Below are 21435 nucleotides of genomic sequence, written 5' to 3'. Positions count from 1 at the left end.
ATTTTGCATGTACTTCATGGTTTGACTTATATTTTTACAGTATATATTTATTTCACTGGTACATTTCTCCAGCTATCTTAAAATAAGATTACAAACTGAAAAGTAATATATGTGATAAGAAATATTATGTGTATATGCAGCATCTTATAGAGTATTATCGGCAAGGATTAAGTTGGCATAACAAAAAAAAGATTATGGTGGTACACTTTTATAGAAATTTCCCATCATATTCTGATCGCTTTAAGATGTCTGGAATCACGAAAAACAGCACATGAAAATCTTCATATGGAATGTACAGGCCACATCTGGAGGAGGCTCCAAAGCTTTGACTCCATCTACTTCCAGGAAGCATTGAATATGCAGCACTCTCCACTCCAATCTCATTATTCCCCTTCCGCCCGCCCCTTCTCTTTTCCTCTCTCCCTGTCCCCATCCCCCTCCCCGCCTCCTTATCCGCATGTCGCATATTATCAGACCTTACCACACCACCTCCCATGACTGTGACTCTTCTGTATCATCCCCCCCGACCTCTGTTTGCACTGCTATAATTTTCAGACGCCTCATAGGTTCCCTCCATGTCATTCACCACTTGATAGTTCCCACTCTGTCTTTGTGGACCTTCCACCTGTCCCCCCTTTTCCCCACTCCCACATCCTACAAGCCCATCCACGTCCTCCCTCCTCCCCTGTTTCTTTCTTCCTCACTATTGCTATTATGACTTTTGCTCTGTTGCAATATTATTTCGCTATAATCCGAATTCTATGGAGATGTTTGTTTGGACACGATTTTTGATCAGGACTTTTTCTTTTCCCCGCCTCTGACAACATTTACTCGCTCATTACCTTATATTGCTGTCTCTTTGTTGTCTTTCCGTTATTCACTATCTATTCAGTGGATACGCAGATCTAATCCACTACCCTTGTTACACCCTCCACGGCCTTTGGCTGTAGCTCCGCAAAACTCCCCCCCTCCCTCAGACGCGGACCCCGCGGCACCCCTTCTCCCTTCCTGAACTCCTTCTATCCTCTCCCCCTCCTTCCTCCCCCCCCACCTCCTCTAGGCCTCCCGCTTCTTCTCCTCCTGCGCACTTTTCCTGTCTTTTGCCCATCCTCCTTGCCCTCTCTTCGCTGCCACCCCCTCACATCTTTGCTTCTCTCGACCCTCTATTTTTCATCCCTCCCTCCCTGCACCTTACCCCTCACCCCTCACCAGAGGCTCCTATGGCTCGAATCACCTGTTCTACCTTTAATGTGAACGGCCTCAACTCACCTGAAAAGAGACATCACATCTTGCTTCTATTGAATAAACTCAACTCAGGAATTGCTTTCTTACAAGAAACACATTTTAAGGAGGGTCGCGTCCCGTTGCTCCCTAAAAAACACTTCCCCATGTGTTTTCATAATCCTCACCCCACTTCGGCCTCTAAAGGGGTTTCTATACTTGTCCATAAATCCATTCCTTTCACCTGTTTGGACCGATTTGCTGATGCAGAGGGCAGGATCTTGCTCCTTAAAGGGACAATCGCCGCTCAACCCTACACCCTAGCGAACTTATATGTGCCGAACAAAGGTCAAATCAAATGGATCCTGGACGCCCTCCAAATCCTGAGATTATTCGCTGAGGGTCCTATTATCCTAGGCACTGATTTGAATGTGGCCCTTAATCCCCAACTCGACTCCTCTTCTCCTACCCACACCTTCACACAGCGCTCTTTGGGGAAACTTATGGCTACCCTCCACGACATGAACCTTCTCGATGCCTGGCGGACACAACACCCCAACGATAAGGATTTCACCTTCTTTTCGACCCCTCGTGCCTCCTTTCACCGATTAGATTATGTCTTCGTCTCCCGTCCCCTGTTGGACCACCTTCTAACCTCCCACATCGGCTGCATCACGGTCTCTGACCACGCCCCGGTAACTCTCACCTTGCGGCTTGGGCACTTGCCGCGTCCTCAATGGTCCTGGAGACTTAATGAGTCTTTACTTGACTCGGAGGAAAACCGCTCTTTTCTCACGACGCATTTAGAAGTCTATTTTCGCTTAAATTCTACACCGGATGTCCGTCCAGCTTCCATTTGGGAAGCCCACAAGGCATACATAAGAGGTGTCTTGATCGCCTTGGCCTCCAGAACGAAGAAAACCCGACAGAAGGAAGTGGATGATCTCCTTCAACGCATAGCTGAGATAGAACGTATCAGGAAAAAATCCCAGGTCCTGATTCTTCAGGCAGAACTGGAATCTCTAAGAAATAAACTTCGTGATGTTCTCAACCTGAAGGCAGCTAAACATCATCTTCACTACCGGAAACTTGTTTACGCGCATGGGGACAAAGGAGGACGCCTCATGTCCAACCTCATTAAGAAAGACAAAGCTAAGTCTTACATTGCCAGCGTTAAGGATTCCAGAGGGAAGATCGTCACTCACACTTCTGAAATCGCAGCCGCCTTTGTTCATTTTTATTCCTCCTTGTATAATCTGCAGCAGGAAGATGGTCAACATTCCCAGACCCAGAGGACCGCTTTAATGACCCAATTCCTTGATTCCCTCTCTCTACCCAAACTTCCCCACTCGGCCTCTTCGTCTCTTCTTGAACCCATCTCCTTACAAGAAGTAAACGATACATTGAGTAGCTTCCCAACGGGTAAGAGCCCGGGCCCGGACGGCCTACCCCTTTTCTACTACAAGCGCTTCCAAAATGTACTCTCCCCACAACTTTCCTTACTTTGTAATGCACTTCTGAAAGGTGAACCCCTACCAGGTCAAGCACAGGAGGCTCATGTCACCCTTATCCCCAAAGAGGGCAAGGACCCATCCGCATGTGGCAGCTACCGCCCTATATCCCTGCTCAACGTGGACGTGAAAATTTGGGCCAAAATTCTCTCCAAGCGCCTCCAGTCCTATATACCCGCCCTAGTAAATGAAGAACAATCGGGCTTTGTGCATGGCAGAGAAGGAAGGCACAACACCGCCAAGCTTCTTCCATTGATACACCTGGCAAATTCCTCCCACACCCCCCTGGTCCTTTTAGGTGTCGATGCTGAGAAGGCATTCGACAGAGTGGACTGGCAGTTTATGAGATCCGCCCTGCTTAAGTTTGGCTTTCCGGGTCCATTTGTCGATGCCATCTTCTCCCTTTACAACTCGCCTACGGCCAGGTTACGAGTAAACAGCATTCTCTCTCCCAGTTTTGCGATCACTAACGGGACTCGGCAGGGATGCCCGCTGTCCCCAACGCTCTTCATTCTGGTCCTGGAAACGTTACTCCAGAGAGTCCGTCAGGACTGTAGGATTCAAGGTTTGAAAGTGGGTGATCTGACCCTTCACTCTACGGCTTATGCGGACGATGTCCTCTTTGTTGTCACGAACCCCGAAGAAGGCCTCCCTGCCTTAGTTGAGGTACTCTCTGAATTTGGCAACGTCTCGCGTTACAAGGCCAACCTCTCCAAATCAGAGGTCCTAAATATCTCTCTCCCTGCATCCAGAGCGGCACAACTTAGATCTGCCACTCCTTTCTCCTGGACCAACTCTGGCTTAAAATATCTTGGTATCCACCTTACTCCCCGCGTCTCGGACCTCTATGCACGCAACTTTCCCCCTTTTCTTGACGAGGTCTCGAGATCCCTTGCATCTTACACACTGCTACCCCTCTCCTGGTTTGGGAGGAAGAGCTTGATACAAACCTACATCCTCCCGAAGATCCTATACAAGATCATGATGCTCCCGATCTTCATACCCTCCTCCTTCTTCACATCTTTGAGAACCATTTTCTCCAGGTTCATCTGGCGGAACAAAACCCCGAGGATTGCCTGGGAGAAGCTGACAGAACGGAAACACTCGGGTGGAATAGGCCTCCCGGACATCCGCAAATATTACAGAGCGAATCAACTGGCATGGTGGCTGGAGTTGACCTCCCCTATTAGATCCCGATTGCCCCTTCTTTTCCTGTCACCACGGAGTGCCCCCCCCACTCTGCCCGCCCTCTGGATCCCTGCTTCTAAGGCCGGCAAATCGCTGCAATCTAACCCTTTACTGAAAGGCCCAATGTCTCTCTGGTCGGACCTGGGGGATGTTCTTGCACCGGCCCCTTCTCTGCTGATGCCTCTCCTGGCTCTCCCGGATCTCTTGGGACTGGATGGCGCTCCTTATCGAGAGATGTGGTCCAAATTTGGCTCCACCACCCTTCTGGACATTTCGACTGGGGAAGGTCTCCTGCCGCTGCCTAAGATTCTCGCTTTATTTCCAAACCTTTCTCTCTCCTTCCTCCATGTCCAGCACCTGAAAACTTGCTTAAGCCTCCTTCCTCAGAAATTTACACTCAGGACTAAACTCACAGAGTTTGAGAAACTGATGGTTTCCAAAACCACCCTCCTCAGGAAGACCTCTCGTCTTTTACAAAGCTATATTGACCCTGTCCGCTATAACAAACCGCACTTTATCGACTCGTGGGAGCAGGAATTAGGCACTGTCTTTCCGAACCATGTGGTCGATTCTATTTTACAGCATTCCCACGGCCCATCCAGATGCATACGCCTACAGGAAAGCCACTATAAGCTCTTAACGAGATGGTACCGCACTCCCTCCTGGCTGCACCGTAAAGGTCTTGCCCCCATGAACCAGTGCTGGAGATGCCTTCAGGCAGAAGGTACTTACTTACACATCTGGTGGGAATGCCCACTCATCCGACAATACTGGACTGACATTAGAGACACGATAAGATCTATTGGACACCCACAGTTTGAGTTCACTCCGGCTATGATCTTCTTGTCTGCATCGTCACCTGAGTACCACCCCTCTAAACACATCCTTATTTCTCACCTCTTGGCTGCTGCGAAGACGCTCATCCCCCTTCACTGGCTACAAACCGTCCCCCCGACTGCCCAAAATTGGATTCATAAGGTCAATCTTATCGCAAGGTTCGAAGAACTCCTTAGTTGGGCCAATAGGTCGCATGATAGGTTTCGCCAAATCTGGTTGCCCTGGCTAGACCGCCCCACTTGATGCTCCGCGTCCCCCCCCCTTCCCCCTTCCTCCCCTCTCTTCTGCTGTTCGGTACTTATCAACTCCGGATCCTAGGTGCCTTCTGGTGAGCTTTCCATATCCTCCCCCCAATCTCCCTGATTCTATTTCCCAGCTCCGACTCCCCTTCTTCCCATTTCCCCCTCCCCCCCATTTCTCCTTCTTCTTCGCCTACTATCCCCCCGTCACTCACAATAGCTCATTGTCTCTCCCCCCTCTCCCCCTTCTCCTCCCCTCCCCTTCTCGTCCACCTTCTTTCTTTCCCTTACTCCAGTTCACAAATGTTATTAATGGGGTCCCGCGGGGCCCGCGTCCCACACTTCTGTTTGTTTTTCTTTCCAGAGACATGTTTTCACATGTCTCACTTACCCGGACCTCTCCTCGTGTCTCTACCCTTCGCTCCTCAATACCAATACTGCATCTCCCTTCCCTACGCGTCATACTACACGTTTGTATAGGTATTGATTGACTTATTTCTTTAGCAGTTATTTTTTCACTCTCGACTTCTGATTATTGTTTATTACCTGTACCCTTACTGTGTTTACTGTACTTTGTTATTTCATGCTCAATTTGCTGTACTCCTCCGTGTTTACTATATTTTGTTCAAAACTCAATAAAACTTGTTGAATTAAAAAAAAAAAAGAATATGCAGCACTCTCACAGTACTATGGAATAACAAAGACTAAGAAGGTGTCATAATCAGAGCTAGGTAATAGTATGTTCCCTCCACATTACTGAGCTATACTGCTCGAAATTACCAATAGAAACATCAAGGCAAATATAAGGCTAGATTCACAAATAATGTGCAGACCAAGGTTGCTTTGTACAGTTCTATGACTGCTAAAAACAAAGCAATCATATGTTCTTTGGTAGTGGATATAATAATGTAAAAGGGGGCCACACAGTGGCTCAGTGGTTAGCACTGCAGCCTTGCAGCGCTGGCTCCTGGTGTTCAAATCCCACCGAGGGCACAAAACCATCTGCAAGGAGTTTGTATGTTCTCCCCGTGTTTGCATGGATTTCCATCCCATATTCCAAAAAAGACATGCTGATAGGGAAAAATGTACATTGTGAGCTCTATGTGGGGCTCACAATCTACATTTAAAAAAAAAAAAAAAAATAATAATAATAATGTAAAGTTCTTCTTTAGGCTGAGGCCCCATGTTGCAAAAATGCAGATTTTTGTCGCAGATTTTACTGTGTTTTTTTGAGCCGAAGTCAGGACTGGATTGAGCAGAAGTTAGGGATTTAAGGAATTCCTATATACTTCCCTTTCCTTTTGTAACCATTCTACATTTTGTCTTAAAAAATAAGCAGCAAAAGCTGCAACATATAGTTGCATTTTGTTTTGTAGCATTGTTTTTCATGTTTTTTTTTTTTTTTAAATAATATATGTGCGAAGTCTTGAAATTATGAGGTCATTTATCACTGAGAGACTTCAACTTTAACAAAAACTCCACCAAAACTTATATCTACTGCTGCTTGCTTTGAGGGAGCACATTGTACATACATACAAATAACTGTGAAACCACCCAAGAAGAACAAACCTTTGACAAGATCCCCATAAAAAAATCAGGGTTTTTTTTTCTGTCATTTAGCTGTCATTCTAGAAGCAGCTCATCTCCAATTTCAACCAAAGACCACTTTTTTTAGCAATCTTTTAAAGATTGAAAAGATCACACATTGGATTGCACTGTATATTAAATTTTGATAGGGTCTAAGTAAGGGACATTAGGAGAGAGAAGCCGCATGCTACATCATGGGAGAAGAAGAGAAGTTGTCACAAAAGGGAAGCGTGAAGTCTATGTCATACTACCATGAGCTACCTATATGATTGCTGAACAATGGAGATTGCAGACAGTTACTGAGGTATCAGGTATAGATGCCAATAGTCCTGAGTTTACAATTAGAGATGAGCGATCGCTGTTCGGATCAGCTGTTCCGAACAGCACGCTGCCATAGAAATGAATGGAAGCACCTGGCACGTACACTTTGCCGGCGGCCGGTCATCGTGCAGGTGCTTCCATTCATTTCTATGGGAGCGTGCTGTTCGGAACAGCTGATCCGAACAGTGTTCGCTCATCTCTATTTACAATACCAATCCTGGGAATAGGTCACAAAAATTGCCAGAATTTATATAAACCCTATTCCAAATGGGTGTAGTAGGGCAAATGTAATGTTAGAAGGTATGGTCAAGGTTATCAGTGAAGGGGGAAATGTAAAGACAAGACATGTTGATGTCTATGGAAGGAGAACCAGGAATTAGCGGGGAAGCCATGTTGTGGACCAGGAATGATAGAGGGGACCATCGGGACCAGAGGGGAACCTTGCTGAGAACTAAGGTGTACTGAAGTACAATGCTCGGGACCAGACATGACAGGGGGAATATTTGCTCATGTGTGAGTAGGGTGCATATGGTTATATGTGTGGACTGGGGTGAATTGTGTACTGTACCCCAGCTGTTTTATTAGATCTGGTTCTGTGTAATAAGCTGATGTGATACCATGAATAAACTATTGATTTTGGACTCTTCATTCTTATTTTTCTGCTTTTAGGGTTGTACATGTTATAGACCACTATTATCTGCAGAAAATGATCAAACACTATGTATCTTTAAAGATGTTTCATTTTGTAAGTTAAGCTAAATTATTGTATGTCTGTATGTTACATGTTGTATATTACATCTTTTATCAACTAAAATAAATGCACTTACAGATTTACAGATTGGGCTACATACCACAGACTATACTACGAGAATATTACTTTATTATGAAGAGTAGGTCTGTAACATATCATTTAGGGGTCCCCAAACTTCCTAACACACGAGCCAATCAGAGGCTGAGCAGTGATATCCTGTACAAATGAAGCATCAACCACTGATTGGCCGATGAGCTCATATGGAGGCAGAAGGTAAACAAAGATCAAAATGAAGACCATCTGCTGGATCCTTGGCCTCCGTAGGGGTTAAAAAAAAAAAAAAACTGGAGCACCCCTTTCATATTGTCTCTTGATTGAGTTGAAACATTACAAGAGTGAATAAAAATAATTTATGCATGTTTAATATTGTCTCCATCTCCAACACCAGGGATGGATATGTAAGCTTTCTTTCTCACTGGGAAAAGTTCCAGTTTTCTGCTATTCTATAGCCCTGTATTCACAGGAGGAACACTAAGCCTAGAACTCAATTATAAAGATAAACAGCAGATACAGGACACAAATCCTTACTGTCTGTTTCATCACCATCACCAAAAGGTGCTGACTGACACTGCAGAGAACTAAAAGGTTCATCTCCAGTTGACTAACCCTATCTTTGGCTGTAGACAGAGGGATGGGATCTTTTTGGGGATAGGGATGGGATGGGCTTATTGTCCTGCTGTTGGCAGGGCATGTAGGAGCAGCACCCTCTATTGACTGTTTTAGATATTGACTCCCACAATCGTCCATCAGAAAAATGGCTGCTGACATCTTTTGGAACACTGTCTGTCACACAGGAGCATATCCCATCCCTTTGACTGACACATGGGTGGGTACTATGTGATCGCAGGCGTCTTTACCCCACAGGTATTACTACAATATGGCAGGACACAAGATCAGTCCTAGTAATAGTAGAGGTGCCGTACACTCAAGCGATTGTTTTGCTCAGTGGGTGGATTCTCCAATCTAACAATCAGTATAAGGAATCCACAGTATACACTTCTTATAGTGTGACATTATACTTTACAAAGATAGATATACAGCAGAGTTCCATGTGTAGCTATCCACAAATAATAAAAAGAGTGGTACAATATTGTGAACAGATCATAGTGTTGCAAAATTTTGGTAGAAAAGTCTTTTTTCAAGCAGAATCTGTTGAGACAAGCAGTAAAGGTACGGGTGGCCTCTAAGCATCTAGCACCAGGAGTGGGTGCCATCTTGGATTCTAAAATCTGGCACATGCAGCCACACTGCTCTGTTCAGCAATTCAGGTGGTGGCACAACTCTGACAGCCCTACCCAGGACCCTAAGGTAGGAAGCTCAGTACTAAGGTGGAAAGGTGGAAGGGTATGCTCATTGTCTAGAATGCTCCTAAAGGACATCATGGCTTTTTACTACCCAAGCGGTGCACCATAACTTCTCTATTGGAACAAACTGAAATACTTCATCAGCAACTTAGAAGATAGGTACATAAACCATAGAAAGCCTACTGGCACACTTACATTTTGTGCATCATACAACATGTGTAATTCTGGCCCATTTATATCCAGTGCCTCAGTTTACAGATACAATCCAGATAAACACCATTATATTGCACGGAGCCTCCTTTAATGCATCTGTGCCTGAATCCCACATCTTGCCACTAGATTTCACCAGTCTAGATTTATACATTATGCATTTTATACGCTCTTACAATTTCAAACAATCCTTTGAAGGCAACCATAACCATGAGTTTGACACCTCTGTTCTATACAACGTTCTGTAAACTAAATACATCAGCCACAATTTGCTCCAATATACTGCATTAGCCTGGAGTCCAGTCTCTTCAGCTCGCAGATCATTGCCTAGGCTGCATACTGTTGTATCCACTTTTTGGCTAAGAACAGAACAAACTTTGTACAGGTTTGAGGCCTACTTGAGTATAAACAAAATGTTCTTATTCACTCACACCAAGCAAGAAGGGAGAAACAGAAGAATAAGATAAATTATAAAGCTATAAAACATTTCCTTTACACAGTTCTACACTCTATTAAAACTGGAAACCCCTTAGACAATGACTAAAGACTTCAAGATGTATTTAATGAACATGGCTAACAATGCAGTACAGTATTTAGACCTCATAGCATTAATCTTATAAAACCCAGGGCCACTACCCATAAACTTCCCTTGCTAATCCCATATTGTTGCTATTGTACTATTATTATATTATATCCCAAGGACTATCCTGATAAAACAAGGCCTTCAATGTAAGGCACATGCACTTAAACAATGTACTTTATACCATTCCCATATTGCTCTAAGATTAGTTTACAGATGCATCTGGTCAGTAGAAAAACATTTGTTCCAGAGCTATTCATTTCTGTCATCGTGGGTATGGCTGTGGATATGGCCATGGATACATCTGTTTCTTTACAAAGTGCTTCTCATTGATGTACAGTATTAGCGCTGCATTTCAGGGCCCCGATTCTGTTTCCAGCTGTGTACCAATAGTTTATGTGTGCTCCAGCATTTGCTGATGTATTGACTGTGTATTAAATGACTTTTTACCCTTATTACAGATAGAAATACTATTATACATAAATAAATGCAGCTCACACACAGCTCCTGCTTTAATCGCTTATGTATTTAATTCAGCTCATCGGCGTCCGTCCGACGCCGATGAGCTGATATTGGGACAGGCAAGTGCTGGGGCGGGCAAGTGCCGGGGGGCCCCCAGAGGCTCTGTGGGCCCCGGCACTTGCCCGACTATGCCGTGCGCTGACGCCAGCCCTGAATGTATGTATGAGTACGGTAATTGTCATACGGTTTTATGTAACCTGAGGTACTCCGACATTTCTGTTTATTTCTCTACATTTAGTAATAGTAATGTCCTATAAAATACAATGTCCATAAAAAAGTTTACTCGTCGGCCTTTATGAAATTCAGAAGCAGAAAAGGTCAATTCAACCTCCAGACAAACATCACATCTATCCTATCTCTACAGTGTGATTTACATTAATAGTAAGAAATGACCAAAGCAAATCTATGACCAAGCTTAGGCAGCGTTCACATCACCTTTTTTTGTTTCCGTTAAACTAATCAGTTTTTACACAAAAACATTAAAAAAGCTGATGCGTTTAACAGATATAGATATAGGTGGCCATCTTGATTGTAATATACCGTCACTCGGTTTAAGATAAGGTGCTCAGAAAAGGCACAGAAAAGGCCTCTCATTGCCATGTCAAAAAATAAGAAATTTCGGCACTCATTTGAACTTCCAAAATAGTGACACGCTTTATTATCGTTATAGATTTTTTTTTTTCTTTTTTTTGTAGATTGTGAGACCACATAGAGCTCACAATGTACATTTTTTCTCTATCAGTATGTCTTTTTTTTGGAATATGGGATGGAAATCCATGCAAACATGGGGAGAACATACAAACTCCTTGCAGATGGTTTTTTGCCCTTGGTGGGATTTGAGCACCAGGACCCAGCGCTACAAGGCTGCAGTGCTAACCACTGAGCCACCGTGTGGCCCCCTTCGTTATAGATTTTTTTGTTGCAGATTTTGCTGCAATATTTTGAGCCAAAGCAAGGAGTGGATTGAGCAGAAGGGAGAATATAAGAATTTCCTATATATTTTCCATTCTTTTTGTACTGACTCTTGACTTTGTTGTTGCATTGCCGCTATGGTTTTTACCACAGTGCTTTTTGGCTGCGGAACCATTACCATTTGCCATCTGGAGAGTTCTCTCGCAGCTTTGGGGACGCCCCCAGTGCTGTTTAAGCGATGTGGCCCGCCCCCAGTGCTGTGAAAACTCATTTGCATACTGGCGAAAAACAGGATTTTAACCGAATGGCGGCCCAGAGAAGACATCTAAAGGTAGGAGAAGAATAGATTTACTTAAGGCTATTCCTACGTGATAAGCACACAAAATTGAGTCAAAATGATAGGATCCCTTTAACCGTGCAGTGCTGGAGTCCTGCTCAGCACATCTACAAGGAGTTTGTATGTTCTCCCCGTGTTTGCAAGGATTTCATCCCATGCGCCAAAGACATACTGATAGGGAAAAATGTAGATTGTGAGCCCTATAGGGGGCTCAAAATCTATATTTAAAAAACAAACAAACAAACATTCACATCTGTCAAAAAAACTGATATTCACAATGAATTGTCTGTCAAAATGAACATAAATAGTGCTATGTGAATATATCCATTGAAATTCACCGGTGTTATAATGGCAATGTGACCAATATTCATGCAATATGAATAAGGGCCATCTATATACTTGCACTGACAGACACGAACATTTTCACGGGCATTAAGTCCATGTAAAACCGCATGGCTGTGTGCATAAGGTCTTAGATACAGTCATATAGATTATGTTTTATTACTGAATAACTTGTGAATCATTTCCATGAGCAAAGTGATAGAGCTGAAGGCTTTGTGCTCCAGTATTGTATTCAACACTGTCTGCATGCTAAGGATACAGAGTTGAAACTGAGACCTGTAGCACAGGATTGTGGGACAGCACCTGAAATTCAGGACTGTCCTCCTGGATTTGAGATTTCAGTGAACCCCTGGTGCCATAGGCTCTAGTTCAGTTGCAAATAGCACTTATGCACATGTAAACATGTGGCCTAAGTGAGTCTTGAGATACTGTGGTGAATGTTATGCTGGCTGCAACATCATACAGCATGATCTGTTTAACTGTGGTTCAGTGATGGTCTGGAGTGGGATATCTTCCCAGACCTGAATCCAATTGAGAATCTCTGGGACTTGCTTGTTTTCAATTTTTTACTTTGTTTTTTGGGGTGATTTCGAAGCCACCTCTTAAGTAGTTGATTACCTAAAGAATTACAACTGCACAATGCTAGTAACATGGCAGTAAATGCTACAGAGACTAAATACTAATACTAAAAGAGTTAGATATAGCTTAAATATTTTGCAACATTCCAAATCTCAGATTTTTGAGGAATATAATAAAATACACCATTATAAAGTTAAATTATTTCCATGGCTGCCTTTCTTGATATCTAAAATATAGTGTCATACAGTAGTTCTCACTACAATCATTCAGTCCCAAACTATCAGCCCGGATTCATTTACTAACATACATGTTTGACAATGCTAAGCAATATATGGATAGGTCAGGGTTGACATTGTGAGATCTGCTCCTTATTAGTGGCTTTGGCTCATAGAAGGGTATTCCAAGCAGGAGATTATGACTTCCATATTGGTCATATGGAAAGGGGTTGTTCAGATGAGATAACCATTTTAAATAACAAATGAAATGATGGCTGACCAAACCTTGTTCACATTTATCCAGTCTGCACTATTTTACCATGCATGATATATATATTCCTTGTAAACACTGCTATATTGGAATAATGATTCAGGCAATGTATACGTATGAACATGCAGATCGGAAGTGTTTTCTTACAGGCAAGCACAAGAAGGATTATATATCATCCGAATTATGTCTCTAGGTTTTACCTTCTGTGCTGTAAATCAAAATGCCATTCCCTTTGATGAAGAACTATATACTAAATAGTGACTTGGTGTTATCAGCTTAAACTACTAAATACCCATCTTTAGATCAAAGAAATCAATACAAAACCATTGTAAATCCATTTCCAATGTGAACTACCCTATGAGAATTAGCAGTGTCTATGAAATCTAAGTACAGACTAACAGTTTTGTATAGCAAACCCAAAAGACCTTCTAGACACTGTACAATCTATAGTATATTTACAGCTGTGTCCCCTCTTACCATAACTCAAATTTAATAAAGAATGTCAGTTTCTTAGTAAATCAATTCAAACTCTTCACAGGCTGCAATTCACAACACAACCACCAGGTGACTACTCATACACTCATATAGGATACACAGCTTTTGATAGAGTATTGCAAAATCATATAGTTTGGAAAAGCTGGTCATCTCATTCACACATATATGGACATCTAAAGCCAAGATGAACTTTAGGAAAGGACACATTTGAAAATACCTGTGCTGGACATAAACATTTAGTATACAAGGACTGACTTTTTAGCAGTGTTTCTCTGACATATAAGACTGTAGTATATACAATGCACAATACCAGTTTACACATGGCAGGACAAGATGTTCCTTTGGACACTAGTTAAACATGGTTATTTTTTATGTTATGCATAAAAGACTAATGCTGATATATGCCATTTAGCATCTTGTGGTTGATCACAGCTCCTGTTTAACAGAAAGTGGTTCATGCACTTCTAGCAACACTTGCTGGCTCTTACATAGAAGGGCCTGATTCATTTATGTTAGATATGCTTCTAGCGGAGTCTCTGGCTATGAAAATGTATAGCCTTTCCTAAGGATAGGTTATCAATATCAGATTGGTGGGGGTCTGATACTTGGCAAACCCAATGATCAGCTCAGCAGCTGGTACACAAAGAACAGAGCAGGAGGCAGACAGCTCCATTCCATACGTAGTAGCTGAACAGAGACAATCTTCAATTTTGAGCTGATATTTGGGAAGCTTGAGAATTAATTTCTAGTTTTTCATATAGATATGGCCTCAAATTACAAAATGTTCCATTTACAATGGCCCCAGAACCAATTCATATTGTTAACTGAGAACCATTGTATATAACAAAATAAAGCTCAGTAACCTATGAGTGTAAGCCCAAAGGGAAATCTGTAGTGAGCCAGGTCTGTCAATGTAATATGGTTTTATCTATGAAAATACAGATGTAGCCATCTTCAACTTCAATCTGATAAGTGATTAACAACTGTTTAAATAACATATTAAAAGTCATGTTAAACGTGGCTCCATCTGTATACCGTGCTATTATGTCAATAGAGTTAAACTGAAAAATGTTGCTTTTACCTTTAGCCTCAGAACTTACCAATCCACCACATGTACTGAAGGAAGCAAATGAGCCATGAATTCCAAGAACAGTGCCGCTATAATAGCAATCTCTATCTGTATGCAGAGTATTCAGTGATTCCTTCTTGTCTCTCTTCCTCTCTTCAACCACAAAGCTTGGAGACAAAAAGCGGTTGTCCTTTTTCAGTAAAAGATACAAGTCCTTCCCAAAGGCAGAAATCTTCACTTTCATCTTTCCAGCATTATCTACTGATTGGACTGTAGAACTGTTAAATTTTCCAAATTGGGATGTTAAAGTGGGTGAAGACATACTAGGAGGCGATGTATTTACCGCTTTTACTCCAGACAACCAAGGAAGAGGAGCAAAATGGGAAAGTTCATGGGACTCATGTTCTTCATATAGTTCATCGTCTTGATCTATGTGTCGTTGAAAATATTTTGGAGTAGAGGAAAGAGAGGACACAGAACGAACTTCCCTTGAACTAACTGCAGCCTGATTGTTTGGTGAAGGACGGTCCTCGCTGCTATGGTTTCTATAGGCATCTTGAGCGCCTGACTCCACATTGGTCCTTTCATCTTGTAATCTTTCTTGTGGGCCCCAAATTGAGGGATAAACAACTTCCCATTCCTCATCCCAATGGGAGGATGAAGTAAGACCTTAAAAATATAATGTCAAGGCAGAAGATTATTTCAATGGCAATGATTGTTGTACCAAGATCAAAATAAGGTCTAAAAATACAGACGTATAACTTGTGCACATGGTGATATTTAGGGTTAGGATTAAGTACCAAGAGTAGATCCTGCTGTGAGATATCATAATGTCTTACTTTTGCAGTGGCCTTTCTAATCTCCCAAGACATGATCCCATTCCATCCTTCATACTGAATATACTGAAGTATGACCTTCAGAATGTGCCAGTAAGTAACACTTTCTCCTAGTTTTTAAAATTATTTGGGATAGGCATTTCTATGGTGTTTTAAGATTTTGAATAAAGCATATTGAGAACCTTACCACTTGGCTATTGTTAAAGGGGTTTTCTCATCTAAGTAAGTAGCATAGATGAGAAAACTCTATGCATAGAATAGAACTGGCCACTCAGACCTCAAAAGATCAGGACTTCTGTCCCCTGTTCTGAATGAAGTCTTGGTCGAACATAAAAAGTGACTGAATCAATGAATGAATGAAAGAGTGAACACTATATATTCTATCCTTAGTAGTAAATCCTTTGCATAGCTATTATCTCTCCTGCTAAAGACCTAAATTTGCTTCCAAGGATGTAGAGATAAGACCTTATGATTACTAAGGAAATTCCTGTCCTTCACATTTACAAGATAAAACACTACAATAAAATATGTCAAGTACACAAAACCATCAAATTAGACAACCCTCAAAATAACCCTGTGTCCTTATCATTTCTTATCAGATCACATTTGCTAATTTTGATCCACTTGCTAATTGCCAATTAGAAGGGTTTCCATCCTTATGATATTGGTGACTTATACTCAGGATAGGTCACCAATATCGGATATGTCAGGGTCTGACACCTAGCACCCCCCACATGTCAGCTTTTCTCAGCATCCTTCAGATCTAGGATTATACAGTGTACCTACATTGTCAGTACTGATTGGACAATCTCAGAATGTGTGAGGACTCTAAAATCAACAATAGCAATATCTGCAACTCTCATGTGTTGAATTTCTGTTACATGGACTACTGTCATTACTAAGTGCCAGTGTGACTTTATTTTAGTTGGGCATTGCTGGCGTCCCAGTGGTTGAATTATAATATCCTGACCAGGGGCTTAACTTGAAGGGGTGCAGAGGGTGCAGTCACACTGAGGCCCAGGAGCCTTAGGGAGCCTATAAGCACTGGCATCAGTATTGCAACTTCCACCTGGTCCATAAACCAAGGAGACCCACAGATTACCCTAACCATACTAAGCAACCATAAGTTAGCACCCATAACCACCACTATCAAGAATTCACTATAGGGATGAGGTACAAAAGATTGCTCCAGGGCCCACAAAACTTTAGTTACACCCATGCTCCTGACTTTATGGCAGATTTAATCAATAATCCATGATTGGCTAAACTGGCTTTCTGCATACATTATTTGTACAGTGGTGCAGTCTTATGTTAAATAAATCTTATGCATTGTGTGAGGAGTAAATAGACAACAGCATATGTTGAAATTTCTCGCCATTTTAGAACTTTCTGCTTTCTGTCATTGAATGTAAACAATGCTGAACCCAGAGGCAAAACACCTGTCCTGACTTATTTCTTCTCAAAGCTGAGGGTTTGCTATGAAATCTACAAAATCCTATGTCAGTTTAACACATCAGCAGCACCAATTTCTCACCTATCCTGAGGGTTTGTTACAGTGTATAAGAGCTATTTCCTTTGAATCCTGGTTGTTAACTCAACAAAACAGTGTATGGATATACTGTAATAAGCCCTAAGCTGTTGTCAGAATGACAAGAATAAGCAGGAAATAAATCCACAACACTCTCAATGTGCAAGAAATTATTTTATTTCAGCAAGTTATTCATATCGTTCCAGGCATACATCAATAATGGAATTCAGAAATATTGTAAGCCTTGCATGGAGTGATCATACACTGTCGACACCTACAGAAGTACATGTGCGCAAGAGCTGACCTGCTTCTAACCACCACACCATACAGGGTTTCATCTGAAATGAGTGTCCATACCTTATGATCACCCTGACTGTACAACATTTCTGAACTCCATTCTTTATCCTGAGACCAATGTTAAAAATTTACTAGAATAAAATAATTTCACAAATCAATACACAGGGGGCCTCACGTGGCGTAAACATAGCTACTAAAACCATGGTGTCTACAGTCCCTGCAAAGTGAATGGAATTGTAGCTTATCCCATCCACACATTGCAGAAAAAAAAGCATGTTTATTAAATGCTGGCGGTTTCCATATAGGTATAATTAAAGCCGAAAGTCTATAGAGGAAAACGCTATGGATTTTCTGTGAAAAGCGCTGTAGGAAAAACCACAATGCATTTCCTTCACATTTTTCCTGCAGTGCTTTTTCGCTGCAGCCCACTACGTGGAGCTTTATTCTTAAAGGGGTTTTCTACCCCAAAAGGAGTTTTCATACTGATGACCTATCCACAGGATAGTTCATCAGCATGAGATCCATGGGAGTTTGACAAGTGGACCCCACGCAGGAGCCTCCAAGTGCCAAGAGGTGTTGCAGTGGAAGGGGAGCACATGCAGGCTACCATTATATAAGTAATAGGAGTAGTATTGCAGCCCTGTCCAATAGATAGTGATGGTTGTGAGGAATTACAGCACCACAACTGTTACCTGATTAGGAGCAGATTACACACACTCTCTGTCCATTGCACCAGCGTCTGGAAGATGGAGACTGCTGGCTGTTGGAACAGCTGATCTGTATAGGGTCCGGGTATTGCATCCCCCACAGATCACATACTAATAACATATCATGTGAATAGGTTGTCAATATAAAAACTTCATTTGGGACCGGAAAACCCCTCTGAGAACAGGGCGCCATGTTGCAAAAATGCAGCTTTTTGGCCATGGTAGAAATGCTGCTTAAAAAAACGCTGCATTTTACAGTACCAAAAAGCTCCATGTGAACTCAGCCTAAGAGTTCTCTATAAGCTGAAATATACTGAAATAATGCAGATTTATCACATTGGTGGCATAGAAAAGTGCCAGTGCATGGTGGCATTTCTAAGTTGCTCTTACCATGATGAGGGCACTCAGTGGGTAGGATCTTCAACCATGCCAAATTTATCATTGCGCCATAAATCAGGCAAATCTTAAAGCAGCACCGGGACTATCAAGACCAACATACAAAACACTAGAGTTGATAAACACTTGCATTGTGTTGTTTCTGTTTCCAAAAATGCCTCTATTATTCATCTTTTGGCCACCATTTTCATGTCAATTGTCAATTATTCATATGTAAATCAGATGAATATAGCTTGCTAGGCAATATAGAGGTGAGACCAAAGTCCAGGCAAGATAAGACACGCCCCAAAACACTTTCCCTCTCATTTGCTTAGGAATAAAATTGTGATTTATATAAAAATGGAGCTCCAAAGCTGAACAACACAGGCATATTTGGAAACTGTAGAATCACCTCTCCAAGGTACTGGGATTTGGTTTATAACCAATTTACTGATGATAGACTCCCTTTAACACAGGGTAAAAGGAAAGAGAAAGTTGAATAGGACTGGGAGTATGTGCTGAACAAAGATTTTATGGCCACTGTATGGTTACTACTGGGGTGGAGGAATTCTTAGCTATGATCGTAATCTGTCATGTGTTATCACTACTGTAATTGCTGAATAGATCTTTTTTTTCACTAATGGTATAGGATCTGTGCAAATAAGGCATTAAAATAAGGGATTTAACCATGTACTGTAGTCTGGATCCATGTCCTGGAACCCAACAGTAGATTTATGGTCTGCCCCTATATTACATATACCCTTGATCATTGTCCTATCATTCAGTATCCTAGAAAAAAGCCAAAGTCTACAATATAAAATCTATGTGCATACTAATGTCATTGAACCACCTGGGACAACCCTGAAATATATAGATTTTTTTAATATATAGAAAAATATTATTCTATAAAGCACCACGTGATAATTCTATAATGTATACAACATAATCTATTGGAAAGTGACACTTCTGAAACTTTAATATCAGCCGTTCAGATTTCATTCAATGTTAACTGCTGTCATTTTACTCATTGACAAACCTCCCAACTACAGCAGCTTGAGACAGAGAGCAAGTCTGTGTGTATTTTGCCTTCAGCAAAACCTATGAATAGTCATGTCGACCTGGGAATCTGAGCATGCAGTGAGTGAAATGATTTGGTGATACGCTATATTCTTCAGATGATACATTCTACACATTTTTTAAAGACGCTCTGGAAATAAGGCTCAAGACAGAATTCCTGCAAAGTCAATGTAGGACTGGTATAGAGAACATTAATACTAGAAGATATCCATACACATTGAAGAAACCTTGTAACGTTATATTTTAAAAGAGGTTAATAAGAGGCAATAAATGCCAATTTACAGTGTATAGCTGGCACTAGACCTCAGCATGACAATGTGCATGCAGCACAAAGAGCTAGCTTTAATTATTAAGGTGACACGCAACGTATAAAGACATGCAATGCAATAAGACATGAGTGGAGTAACAAAGATGACAGAAGACCTGCAGGGATGATCTGATGGCATTACTAGTCATCTATGTACTGGACAATGATGAAAATGCATTGAAGAAGATAACATGCACACAACAGAATCGTTCCACCTACCTGTACTGGTCCTACATGACAGGATACACAAGAACAGATAGACAAGGCAGCAGTTGCAGTGCAGTCCCATCCCTTTTTCTTGCCCCATCCACTTAATGGTCTAAACACATGGAACAGACGCTGAAAGAGTCTTAAATCTGCCAATGTGTGTTGCTTGCTTCCCCAGCTTTTTTTCCAGCAAAGTTAGTGAATCACTGCCCAGAGAACAACTTTGCCTTTTTTTTTTTCCACCGTCGTCTGTGTGGATTTATTGAAGGGGGGCAAAAAAGGGAAAATTATAACTTTTGGTTCAAGTAATTCTTCTGCAATGAAAGAGTGAATTTGTAGTGTTATTGGTGCAAATCAGATTCCTTATAAGAACAATCCAGTTAGAGCTTCCTACTGAAGGAACCCACTGGATTGGGAGACAGATGAAAGAAAAGAGGTTTTTGTGCAGGAAGAGAGAAATATAAAGCAGCTGCAAAGCAGACAAAAGAGGGAAAGAGATCAGATCTCGCTTGCACTCACACACATGCACATGCTGTACTGAATACTGCACACATTATCTTTGCCTCACACAGTTATAAGAGCAGCAGGAGGGGAGGAGAAGTAGGGAGAATGCTGTAACTAACTAGGTGGCTATACAAGCTCATACATTCACAGAGGAGGGGGCTTTCTCCTTCCATCATATCCCATTGGCTACAGGCACTGAATTATTAGCATAAATTGCACGTGAAATGGGAGCAGGTAGGACTGCAGAGTCTCACAAGAGACCATGAACTTCCAGATCAGCAGCAGTAGTGGGCCAATGCCAATGCTTTCTAGGTATTACAAAGTTCATTTTCTGCAATTCATACTACATCGCTGTATAAACGGCATTTCTTCCTTTCCTGCCTATATCTATTAAGCACTGTCAAACGACTCGTCAGCATGTGGTGGAAAGTATCAATTGGAGTTACTGTTCAGTGTAGACCATTCATGTGGACATAGACCAGTGACCTCTCACCTTATTACAAAGGGGGAAACCCTGACCATTTTTAATCCAAAGGAAACCTTACTCTCATTCCTACCCCAATTAAGCTTCAGCAGGTAAACTAACAGGTTTTACTAAACATATACAATGTTAAGGGAGCCTTCACACGGAGTAAACGCGTGTGTATTTTTGCAAAATATATGTGTAAAAATACACGTGTAAAAATAAGACTCCCATTGACTTCAATGACATTTTACAGGCGTATTTTTACACGTGTAAAAAATATCATTGAAGTCAATGGGAGTCTTATTTTTACACATATATTTTTACACGTGTATTTTGCAAAAATACACACGCATTTATTCCGTGTGAAGGCTCCCATTTTATAAGTGGACTGAAATCAGTTCCATCCCTTCTGCAAAAATGGCCCTTGACCAGGTCGTCCTAGTTGGACATAGACACTATTCTTTAAACTAATAGTTATTCTGTGTCTTTGGCTAGCTACATTTATATAAGCACTAGAGAAATACAGTCATGTTTTCATTATGTATGGCTCTCATAACATATAGAATACAAAGATCATGTC

At 41.7% G+C, this 21435-nt stretch overlaps 1 protein-coding gene across 1 annotated transcript in view; it reads right to left on the bottom strand.

Annotated features, from left to right (window-relative positions):
* The window catches only part of ADAMTS19 (ADAM metallopeptidase with thrombospondin type 1 motif 19), a 209874-nt gene extending 189828 nt beyond the window's left edge, over positions 1–20046 (bottom strand). The window contains exons 1-2 of the mRNA XM_075272292.1: positions 19898–20046; positions 14583–15220 (exon numbers count right to left, since the gene is read on the bottom strand). Coding sequence (XP_075128393.1) covers positions 14583–15220; positions 19898–19985 — 726 coding nt within the window. The 5' untranslated portion in view covers positions 19986–20046. The remainder of the gene's footprint in view (positions 1–14582; positions 15221–19897) is intronic.
* Positions 20047–21435: the final 1389 nt, after the last annotated feature.

This window comes from Leptodactylus fuscus, chromosome 1 (genome assembly GCF_031893055.1).
Source record: "Leptodactylus fuscus isolate aLepFus1 chromosome 1, aLepFus1.hap2, whole genome shotgun sequence".
NCBI lineage: Eukaryota > Metazoa > Chordata > Amphibia > Anura > Leptodactylidae > Leptodactylus > Leptodactylus fuscus.
Note: the sequence above shows the minus strand (reverse complement) of the source record. Positions and strands in the feature narration are given on the sequence as shown.